The 12,269-nt window shown below is 51.3% G+C and overlaps 1 protein-coding gene across 1 annotated transcript in view; it reads right to left on the minus strand.

Annotated features, from left to right (window-relative positions):
• Window positions 1–8,442: 8,442 nt before the first annotated feature.
• The window catches only part of LOC149366264 (uncharacterized), a 99,170-nt gene continuing 95,343 nt past the window's right edge, over window positions 8,443–12,269 (minus strand). The window contains exon 9 of the mRNA XM_089570005.1: window positions 8,443–10,339. Within this exon, the coding sequence (XP_089426131.1) occupies window positions 9,645–10,339 (695 nt within the window). The 3' untranslated portion in view covers window positions 8,443–9,644. The remainder of the gene's footprint in view (window positions 10,340–12,269) is intronic.

Genomic DNA, 12,269 nt, shown 5'->3' on the forward strand with positions numbered 1-12,269 from the left:
AGGGAGGGGGGGTATCTGAACTGCAGCTCTTATGGGAGTGGGGATTGTGTCAGTGCCGGGTATAACGCCGACAGGCGATATGCGAAGAGACTGCAGCAGAGCTCGTCCTGCAGGGGTGCGTGTGAGTCTGGCTAGTTGTGCCGTTTTGGTGGCCTCACAGAGTTCCTCGAAAGTGTTATGTATTCCTAGTCGAAGAAGGCGCTCTGTGGAAGTGCATGGGGGAAGGCGTAAAGCTGTGCGCGTACTGCTCCGAATGAGGCCGTCTAGGCGTTCTCTATCTTTCGCTAAGAGGGGCAGATACGGTAGTGCATATGTTATTCTACTGGTGATGTAAGCCTGTGTTAGTCGAAGCGTGTTTGGTTCCCGTAGGCCCGATTTTCTGTGTGCCACACGTTTGATGAGCCTAGTGGCTTGTTGTGCGTGCGTGTGTAGCGCTTGGATCGTGTCAGTGTGAGAGCCAGAAGTAGTGAGAAACATTCCAAGTATGCGAACCTTTGGCACTGTGGGAATCGGTTCCTTGCCCAAAACGAGCTGAATATTCGGTGGTGTGCCAGACATTCGGTGGGGTTTGTATATGAAAAGTTGCGATTTCGTGGGGGAGCATGAGAGCCCTCTATCATGGACGTACGTGCAAATGGTATTTAGTGCTGTCTGTAAGCGGTGTTCTATCTCCGCGTCGCTACCTCGGCATGTCCACAGTGTAATGTCATCGGCATAGAAGCTGAAGTGTAGGTTGGGTATCGACTTGAGTAATTTAGGTAATCCCATCATGGCTATGTTAAAGAGAGTCGGGGAGAGAACCGCTCCCTGTGGGGTGCCTCGTGCTCCGATTTTGATGTCGTTTAAGGAATGCGGGCCGAATGAGAGATGGGTCGTGCGATTACTGAGGAAATCGCGAATGAAGTTGTACATGCGTTGTCCAACGTCGACGGATTGTAGGTTCGTTAGGATAGCCGCGTGGGTAACGTGATCAAAGGCCTTATTGAGGTCTACTCCTAATATGGCTTTCGTATCCTTTGTTTTGGGTTCGAGTATCTGATGTTGTAGTTGGAGGAATACATCCTGCGCTGACAATCCTGGTCTAAAACCATACATGCTGTTAGGGAGGAGCTCATTATCCTCCAAGTAGTTGCTGAGTCGCGTCTGAATGACATGCTCGAAGAGCTTGCCTACACATGAAGTAAGAGAAATGGGTCGGAGATTAGTATGGTGAAGCGGCTTGCCTGGCTTGGGCAGAAATACAACTTTCGCTGTTTTCCACTGAGGAGGTAGGGAACCGTTTTGCCAGCACTCGTTGAAATAGGCTGTTAAGACTTCGATAGAGGGGGTGTCCAGATTTCGTAGTGCCCTGTTCGTGATCCCATCCGGTCCCGGAGCGGAGGATGTGTTCAGTTTGTGGAGTTCTGCCCTTACCTCAGCTTCTGTAATGGGCTGGTCTAAGAGTGCGTTTGGGGCGCCTTCGTAGTCGGGGTGAGTTTGGGCAGGGAATGGTGGAAGGTAGAGGTCTTTAAGCTGTTGTAAGAGGTCCTGTGGTTGAACTGTGGTGCCATGAATGAGTTTAGTGAGGTTATGATTCTGGGTCGTTTTGGACTGCGTTGGGTCTAGAAGATGCCTAAATAGGCGCCATGTCTGAGAGAGACTCATGTTTCCATTCAGACGAGTGCATAAGGTCTCCCAATTTTGCCTCATCAGAGTGGTTGCGTGCTTCTCTATTTCTGCATTTAGTCTACAAAGTCTTCTTTTAAGAGTTCGGTTCCACCGTTGTTTATGCCAGCGGCGCTCAAGGCCCGTTTTTGCCTCCCACAAACGCAAGAGGCGTGTGTCTACCGCCTCACTGGGGCAATCGGGGGGCGTTATGCGAGTAACTGCTCGTATATCCTGTTGTAGTTTTGTGGTCCATGCCTCTATGTCCGTTATGGATGTGTGCGTTCTATTGCCGCGGCATTTTCTGAGAGATTCCCAGTTCGTGATAGTTGGCTGTTTAGGGGAGGGTTTGCCAATTTGGCTATGGAGCGTAATCTCTATAATGTAGTGATCGCTGCCTACATTTTCATTAGTGTTGCACCATTTTGCATCAGGAATGGAGTGTGTGAATGTGAGATCTGGTGTGGTGTCCCTTCTCACACTCGTTCCCACACGAGTGGGGTGATCGGAATCAGTAAGAAGTGTGAAGCCTTCCTGCTGAGCGGACAGCCAGACTCGGCGGCCCTTTGGAGTGTCTGTAGGGTACCCCCATGTTGTGTGTGGGGCATTGAAATCCCCTACAATTAGCAAGGGTTGCTTATGCGCAAGTTGTTTTACAAGTGAGAAAAGCCGGTCGAAGTTAGGGAGAGCTCTTTTAGGGGGCTATAAATATTGAGAATAAAGAGACTGTGGAATTTTGGGTTATTGGGTACAAGCTCAATGCAGATATGGTCAATGTCGCAAACGGGGAGGCTGTGCACCAATACGGGACACGTACGTTTAACAAGAAATGCTACGTTGTGTGGTGCCTCCGATGAGGGTAAATAAGGCGTATATCCCGGCAGGGTAATGCGATTAATCGGTTCCTGTAGCGCCAAGACATCCGGGCCTGAAGCACGTTGTAGAAGTTGTTGGAGGAATCCCCCGACATCCGCAACCCCCTTAAAGTCGACAACCCCTCCTAACTACCAAGCACCCATTATTGTCGCTACGTCCGAGAGTGCAACCGCGCGCTCACGTGCAGGCGGCATTCTTAAATCACCCGTCGTGCTATCACAGCGCCCCGAACCCTACGGGAAATGCGATGGCTAGCTCCCCCTTCACAGTTTGGCAATGGAACTGCAGGGGCTTCAAGGCGAAGCGGCGAGCCTTGGAGCACACCCTGCAGGCCCAGCCGCACACCCCCCACATCATCGCACTTCAAGAAACCTACATGGACACGAAACTTACCAGCTACGCCGCATATAACCAACAAACGACACCAGACCACCGGCCCAACACCGTCATCCTGGTCCACCGAAATTTAGCAGCTAATCATATAGACCTTAGTTACCCCGAGGTTCCGCACACTTTCGTACAGGTCCTACCGAACAGCCGCTCACAAGCCCCGCTCCACATCCTCAACGTCTACAGCCCCCCCTAGCGACAAAAGCACACGAGTGGCAACCCTCGTTCGTAAGGCCTGCGCGACTGCACAAACAGGGATGCTACTCATCTTAGGTGACTTCAACGCGCCGCATACCGAGTGGGGCTACCCCCGCAAAGCATGCGGTCGTAAGGGAGCCAAATTGTGGGAGACAGCCCAAACACTGGGCCTGACACTACTCCTAGACCCCGACAGGCCTACTCGGATTGGAAACTGTCTCACAGGACAGCTGCCCCGATCTCACTTTCGCCCGCAACATCCCAGACGCACGCTGGGAAAACCTCGGCATGAACATAGGTAGCGACCACTATGTTCTCAGCACAACCTTCACGGCTACACACAGCAAAGCCCCCAACCGAACAATCAGGCACACTAACTGGGACGCCTTCCGATACGTGCGCGCCAAACGCACTTCGGCCCCCATAGACGACCTGGACACATGGACAAACTCGCTGCTCGAAGACACCGCCAATGCCACCTCCACGACTACCCAGGACGAGGGTGGCCCCTCTCCCGACGCCAAACTAATACACATGTGGGAGGCCCAGCGCAGTCTTAGCGCTCGCTGGCTCCGCCAAAAACACAATCGACCCCTCAAGCTCCGTCTCGTTCGCCTCGAGCGAGAGATCGAAGCTTACTCCATCAAACTGAGTCAGAAGCAATGGCATCAAACCTGCGACCGTCTTAACGGCCAGTTAGGATGCAAAAATTCGTGGTTCTTGCTCAGACATCTACTGGACCCAACTCACACCAAATCCACATCTCACAAGAACCTCACCCGTGTCATACACGCTTTTCAGGGAACAAATGAGGAACTCCTCGCTACCCTGAAAGACAAATACATCAATACTTCCACTGAAATTCCCATCCCTTCAGGATACACGGGTGCTCAGAACACCAACATGGACGCCGACATCACGGCAGGAGAAGTCCGCGCCGCCCTCAACCAGATTAAAACCACCGCGGCCGCTGGCGACGACCACATCACAAACAAGATGCTTCGTAACCTCGAAGATCAGTCCGTCGAGGTACTCACGGACCTCTTCAACCAACACTGGCATGAGGGTCGCCTTCCAGACACTTGGAAGCATGCCAAAGTGATTTTCATACCTAAGCCAGGCAAACGACTCGAGCTGGGCAACCTTCGGCCCATCTCGCTCACGTCCTGCCTGGGAAAGGTCATGGAACACGTTATACTCAATAGACTCCACACTCACGTAGACCAAGAGGACCTTTTCCCCCCCACTATGATCGGCTTCAGGACCGGCCTCTCCACTCAAGACATTATGTGGCAAATCCAACACGACATCCTCGATCCGAGACCCATCCGAGCTACACGAACCATCCTAAGCCTAGATGTCAGCAAGGCTTTCGACAACGTGTCACATGCTTCCATCCTGGCAAACCTCTCACAAATGAATGTAGGCACTCGCACTTACAACTACATCGCCGACTTTCTTCATAACCGCACAGCAGAAGTTCACATTGCAGACCTCCACAGCGAGAAGATCACACTAGGCACCCGAGGAACACCACAAGGAGCAGTCCTATCTCTGTTCCTTTTCAACACTACAATGAGAGGCCTCCCTCCGCTCCTGGAAGAGATACCTCACATTAAACACTCAATATATGACGATGACATTACCCTGTGGACCAACTCTGGATCTGACGGGGAAATCCAAAACTCCCTCCAAACAGCAATCAATAAAGTACACTCCTTTGCACAGGCGAACGGGCTCACATGCTCCTCCACGAAGTCCGAATTACTAGTCATCAGGGACAGACGAGCTCGCCTGCCCGTACCCGACCCGCAAGAACCTATTGTGCTTCAAGTCGACACCCATCTCATACCTCCGGTCTGCACCATCCGCGTTCTGGGTATGTTAATACAGAACAACACGCAAAACTCGGAGGGCATTCAGCGCCTCCGCACCACAGCCAATCAGATCAACGGCCTTATCCGCCGCATCAGCACCCGCCGGAGAGGTATGAAGGAGGATGACCTCTGTCGGCTCACGCAAGCTTTCCTCATTAGCAGGATAGTCTACTCCTACCCCTACTATCACCTCCGCCGGAAGGACGAGGAAGCTGTGAACAGCATTATACGTTCAGCGTACAAAGCGGCACTGGGGCTACCTCAGTACGCCAGCACACAGCACCTCCTCCAACTCGGCATCTACAACACGCTCACAGAACTCATAGAGGCACACAAGACCGCCCAAATCCACCGCCTCTCACGCACTAAACACGGGCGGCTCATACTTGACCGTCTCAACATCAACCCCATAGGCGACGTCCACCCCACGACGCCCATTCCGATAGGGGTCTATAGCCGCCTAGTTATAAAACCAATCCCCAAAAACATGCTACCTGGCCGCCATGATACGCGCCGTCAGCTGAAAGCCCAAGCACTAGACGCCACATACCTTGCCGACGAACACGCAATATACGTAGATGCTGCACGGCAAAGTGCAAACACATACGTGGCTTGTGCAACGACGCCACAATCTACTATCGTCACCGCCGCCACAGTAGTAGCTCACTCTCCGACAGCGGCAGAAGAAACCGCCATCGCGCTGGCCATCGCTGACCCACGTACGCGCACAGTCCTCAGCGACTCCAAAAGAGCGATACAAAATTACTCGGCAGGTTTTATCTGCCACCCCGCTGCACGCATCCTTCGCGGCTGCACTCCCGACCATAAGATCAATCTGGTCTGGGTACCCGCCCACGCGGGAAACTCTGGAAACGAAGGGGTCGACCGACTAGCCCGAGGACTAACCAACCGGGCGGCCGGCCCCACGGACCCAGACGCTCTTGCCGAGGCTCCCCAGACCTTTGCTGAAATTACCAACCTCTACAGAGAGATGAGACGCCAGTTCCCGCCTCCACACCCCGACTTGAATCGAGCGCAAGCCACCTTGCTCCGCAGGTTGCAGACACACTCCATCCTTAGCCATTCTAGACTTTCACTCATCACAGACGGGGAATATGACCCCGTCTGCCAAAATTGTTACCAGGGAGAAATCGCCACCCAGGCTCACATCCTCTGGGATTGCGCGGGAAATCCGCCCCCTCGAACCTTACTGCCAGCTCCCTCCGAAGACGGATAGAACCAACTCCTCAGAAGGGCAGACAAGAGCATCCAACTGGCACTCATTTCGTGGGCCCAGGAAGTCGCCCCCACCTGGGGGCCACACCAAGCCCACCTGCCCTAAATCCCGCCAATCTATGGCAATAAAGTTGTTTCTCTCTCTCTCTCTCTCTTCATTTTCTTCATTACGGCTCCTCTTTATCTATCTTCTTTCACTCCCACCTCCCTTCCTCTACGGTGCGGTTCAAGTGTCCACCGAGATGACAGAGAATTACTGCGCCATTTCCTTTCCTCAAAAAGCGTTGCGTTCAAAGGGCAAGGCATCGCGCCGAACGGGTGGTGGCGTTCCGTGGACTCCCTGGCAGCGCTACAACGCGGTGTCGCGTTCCACTCCTAAAGGCGAAGCTTAAGCGTCATTAATTAGCAGTTAATTAGTATTCAGGCATTAATCAGTAATTAACAATTAATTAGTGATTTGCTATCACTTAGTAATTAGTACTCAAATATATGTGACGCAACCAGTGCCACAGAAACAGCGAAGGTGGTGCGGAAAACGCTTCCGCCTCTACCCACTTTAGACAGTCAAAGTGCCCCCTGAATTTTTTGGTGTGTAGGGCGCAAGCTCTCGCTATGCGTCGGAATTCTTGGTGCGCGGGGTGCATGTTCTTCGGTAGGGGTTTAATTAAAAGAGCTTTCATGATGTGCGTGGGTAGCTGTGTTTTCGCGTCCCTCTCTGGGAGGATGGCCCTTCCCGCGCTCGTACGAGTGATTCGTCCGAGCTGGGAAACAAGGTGTGCTTCGCACAGCTCGGAGAGTGTTGTGAACCCCAAGGGCCAGCAACCTTTCCGTGGTCGTATACTGTGCGGGAGCCCAAGGGCCGCCTTGTATGCCTGCCGGATTGTAGCTTACGCCCTGTTCCTTTCCGCAAGCTGCAGTTGCATGTAAGGGAGGGAGTAGACGATCCTGCTCAGCACGAAAGCCTGCACAAGTCAACATAGATCTTTTTCTTTCATACCTCGTTTTTTGGTGGAGACCCGTCTGATTAGCCGCGCAGTGTGATTGACAGTGGCCGTGAGTCTGTTGACTGTTTCGGTGTTTTTGCGATTGTTCTGTATGTACATGCCCAGTATGCGAATGGTTTGGACCTCCTTGACTGGAAGTCCTTGCACATATACATTCAGAGGAGTCGGCGGGGTCAGGTTTGCGTTTCTACAGCGTGGCTTGCCCTAAGAACCAGCATTTCCGATTTCGTGTGCTAGCGTTCAAGGCCCGCTCCCAACGCATAAGTTTCAATTACGTCAACTGCCTGCTGCAGGGTATCTTCTATTTGGCCGTCATTCCCAGTGGTTACCCACAGGGTAATGTCGTCCACGTATAAGGTGTGCTGCAGGTCCGGCAAGGCGGCGAGTTTGGGGGGCAGTGTAATGAGTGCGAGGTTAAAGAGGAAAGGCGAGAGCACGACGAGCCTTGTGGCGTGCCTCGGCTCCCCACAGGCATGGGCTCCGATTTGAGGCCACCTAATGCAAGCTCGGCGGTCCGCTCGCATAGGAATGATCGGACGTAATTGAATGTCCGTTCTAGGGGGTCTATTTTGGAGAGGTTCGTGAGGATGACCTCATGCGAGACGTTGTCGAAGGCCTTGTTCAGGTCTAGCCCGCGCACTGTCTTCGTCCCGGTGCCGCGTGGAGGGTCCAGCACGTCCTTCTTAAGCTGGAGCATCACGTCCTGCGTGGAAAAGCTAGCCCTAAAGTCAATCATTGCGGGTGTAAGTAGGTCGCGGTCTTCCTCGTAATTTTGCAATCGGTTAAGAATGACATGCTCCATGAGTGTTCCGATGCAAGACGTGAGGGAGATGGGCCGCAGATTGTCGATCGATAGTTTCTTGCCCGGTTTGGGGATGAAGGTCATGCGTGAATGCCTCCATTCCTGGGGGATCTCGCCTTCCCTCCAGGAGGTGTTCATTAGGACTGTCAGAGCGGCGACAGATTTGGGGTCCAGGTTTCTGAGCGTCTTGTTTGACACTCCGTCCGGTCCAGCCCCGGAGGTGGTACGGAGCGAAAGCGAAAGCGGGCTCGTGGAGTTGATGAAACCGATGAAGATTATGAAACCGATGTAGAATTCATTTCTGCGCCAAGCTAGGCGAATCCTCGTATCAGAGACGGGCAGGTCTAAAGGACGTAATGCAATTATCAGCGCGAAATGTTGCCGAAGAGGTCACAGAATGACCTTTAAGTGGCACTCCGGCTGAGAAAATCCGTCGCGAAGAAAACGAAACCAGCCTATTGTTTGATTTTAAAAATTTCATTCTTTAAAACGAGCTCTGTCTGCGTTGCTTAGGAGATACACATACGAACCAAGCATATCATACACAAAACAGGACACAAAAAATACAGGAAATAAAACAACGAAGGCCAGAAATTGCTTTGAAGACGGCCACAGACCATGTTAACATCCGACATGAAAACTAAAAACGAAGTAGCTGAGGTCATGCAACTATAATACAACATAAATCCAAAGAGGAAAGCGAGCCCGCGGAAACCGAAAATTGCCCCAAAATTTCAGCACCTGACTGCTCACCGTGAATACTTTGGAACCGGCACCTCGCTAGCGGCCGAACATGACCACTGCCAGTTCTTACTTTAGAAACGTCCTATATATCGACGGGCAGCAGTCTGGACAGCGAATTAAGGCACATGAAATTAAGGGAAACACAGAGAAATTAATTCACATGATGCATGGCAAAGAATGATTCAAGAAGTAGCAATATAATCGAAAATACTAAAAACAATTAATGCGTGCAAAAGCTGTCATTATCAAGCCCTGATGGAGCACCACCTTCGAAATTTGTCTTCGCGCCGAGACGCCATAAAATAACCTAGACGACTATGGCGTTTCCAGAGCGGCGCATGAAATCGCCACGGGGTCAGAGTCTGAACTATAATAGTTCACCCTGATTTCGCTGATAATCGCACAGTGACAGCAATACTCGAACACCGGCTGAGAGACCCAGTGTTAAGGAAAGTTTAAAAGCGCGTAAAATACAAAGTCACACTTTTTAACCACCGTTCTACCTTGAATCGTAAGGACAGATACTAAACTCGGCCCCCGGAGTCACCACCCGTGCTCCGAAAAAAAAAAGCGCCAGCACTCTCTCTCTCTATTTTTTTTTCCGTGGCGGAGTGAGCTAATGGAGATATTTAGCATAGCGGATATATACTAGTGCAGATGTATACCTGTTTACCGGAAGCGAGCTTGGCATGCGCCTGGCCCCACCCATGGCACCGAGGATGAAGGGTCTGGCAAACTGGTATACGTCTACGCTAATGCGTCTCCGCTATGCTAAATCTCTCCAATAACAAGCGCAGGCTCTCAAGATGACTGCGCAGGCGATGGCCGCAGGTGAAGCAGGCTCGGCCATCGTGCACCGCTGTCCGCGAAAATTCAGTCTTCCCAATACCACGCGACCCGGGATGCGTAATCGTGGCTCTCGGGGAACGCCGGATGCCCCAGGATGTACCACGTCCCGTCGTCGGCGACGAAGATCCTCCTCGGCGCCGCGATCGCCGAAAACACTGGCTCGCGTGCGTAAGGCGCATGCGGCAAATTGTGCGGCCCAGATCGCGGCCATAATATTGGCCCCGCACACCATCGGCCCGTCTCTCCTTGTCGAGCGGGCGAAGTGGGTCCCCGTGGCATCGGGGGTCCCTGCGGTGGCCACTGGAACTTCGGGGACTGAGGCGGCAGGGTTCCCTCTTGCGAACGTGGTGGTCCCGGTCGGGAAAGGAACTGCTGCTGAGGCATCATTGCCTCCTGCTCTTGATGATGTTGCCGAGGTGAAAAGAGAAATTCCGGCCGCGAATGCAGTTCCTGTCCAGAAGTCAGCACCGGCTGCTGGTGTGGCGGAGTTTGTGCGTAGCCCCCGCTGGTCGATGGCACCGGCGTGTCGTGCGTAAGTAGCGGCGAGCATAGGAACGGTGGCGGGGCCAGCGGTACGCACGCTCCGTAGGAAGCACCTGGGTCGGACTTCTTCTTGGCGTACAGGTGCTCGTTCCAAAGCTGAGAGTCCGAGCCCCTGCTGAGCTCGTCGACGTGTCCCGGGCTCTGAGCGTTGTAGAAGCCCTGGGAGCCACTGGAACCTGCGATGCGTCACACCAAGGGAGAGGTGGAAGATTAAGCGGTGCAGAATAAGCAATTAACAGAAATAGCTGGTAAGAATTTGCGCTAGAATGCAACGACGGCAACGAAACCTCACGATCTGGTGTGTTCCAAGCAGCGGTTGCCGACAAGAAAAACAGGTTCGTCGACTGACGAGGTGCGCGTGCACAACTTATTCCCAAATTACCTTTAGAGGAGAATGAACAGACATATTACCGTGAGTGCATTATACGGCTCATCGCCAACGAAACCCCACGTTGTTGTCCATACGAAACGGTCCAAAAACTCCAAAGACAACATCAGCACAGCCACATAGCAACCATAAGAGGGTCAACAGAAGATCCATTGTATAGACAGCCAAAGACCAATAGGGGAAAGGCCTTAAGTACACAGGCATTTAGGGTAAATTCTTTTGATATGAAGGGCTTCACCCTAAAGGCTTTCAACTTAAAGGTATATACCGTTAAGGTCTTGAACCTCAACGCCTTTACCCGGAAGAATGAGACACTTGTATTGATTACGAAGCAGTAAACAAACAGTTAACTCAAAACTCACGGTGAGAGACAAATGCTTACGCATTCGCAATGCTTACGCATTGCGAATGCGCAACCATTCGAAAGACGCCATGCGTGAGCATTGCGAATGCGTAAGCATCTGAAAATCTAAAAAAGAAAAACGAAATTTTTTCTTTTTTAAATTTCGGGAATCCCCAAATATTCAAAAATGTTTTGCGGCAGGAATAATGTTCGTATCTTACTTGGTTCAAAAGTTATAGCCAACTTTCGAACAGGTGGTCAACTGTTTTGAAACCGAAACTGATGTGGTTTGGTAACAGAAACTGATAACTCAGCGATAATCAACGGCATATATTGAAAGTTTTCCGTTTTGTTTAATCTGATATGTAAAAGATTATTCAAAGGCGGTTTGTAAGGCTTCCCCCTTTTTTTTAAACATTGCTTTAAATTTCCGCACGGGGGAAATTTGACGCTACAAGCATGACGCTACTAGCGTCACACTTGTTTAATTTGTGTGCGCTTTACGCTACCGGTTTGAATGCTACCAGAATCGTCCTTCAGTGATGGCAACAGAAGTACAGCAGATATTTTGAGGGAAGCAGGCAACGAACCTGGCCACCACACTCTCGTAGCATGTCGCACCAGTGACCAGTACCCGGTGAAGAAGGCCGCGCGTCAATCAAAGGGTGAGGCAAAAGATCTCCACAAGAAAAGACGGGCAGCAAAAAAAGCCAAAAGAGAGCTCGTGTCAGTTAAGAAGGGCCCTAACTATGAATCTGGAGGATTTTAACTTCATAGGGCATGATGATCTTGTTTCTGCAATGACTGAAAAACTGTAATCTTGTTTTTCTCAAAACATGATTTCTCTCACTTTCTTGTTGTGCAAACAGTTTTAACTTCGAAGCGAATGACTATTTTTCAATCAAACTTTGCACGCTCGTTCCTTTATTACCATCCCGTGCAATGAATTAGGATGAATGAAAGCGAACGGTAAGCGAGCCGCCGCGGTGGCTCAGTGGCTATGGTGCTCGGCTACTAGCCCGAAAGACGCGGGTTCGATCCCGGCCGCGGTGGTTGAATTTCTTTGGAGGAGAAATTCGAGGCGCGTGTACTGTGCGATGTCAGTGCACTTTAAAGAACCCCAGGTGGTCGAAATTTACGGAGCCCTCCACTACGGCGTCTCACATAGCCTTAGTCGCTTTGGGACGTTAAACCCCAAAACCAGCCACCCAACCAACCAATGGTAAGTTTTTATATAATGTTTTATGTCAAGGAATGCAGGCAAAAAATGAGTTTTTTGTTTTCTTTAGTATTTTTGCTATAATTTCATTCCGAACTATCGGATTAACAAGATACTAGTTGGTTGGAGAGTCTGCTTGGTTGGCTAACTCTGTGC

The sequence above is a fragment of the Amblyomma mixtum genome, chromosome 1 (genome assembly GCF_055824585.1).
Source record: "Amblyomma mixtum isolate Tamu chromosome 1, ASM5582458v1, whole genome shotgun sequence".
In the NCBI taxonomy this organism is placed as follows: Eukaryota; Metazoa; Arthropoda; class Arachnida; order Ixodida; family Ixodidae; genus Amblyomma; species Amblyomma mixtum.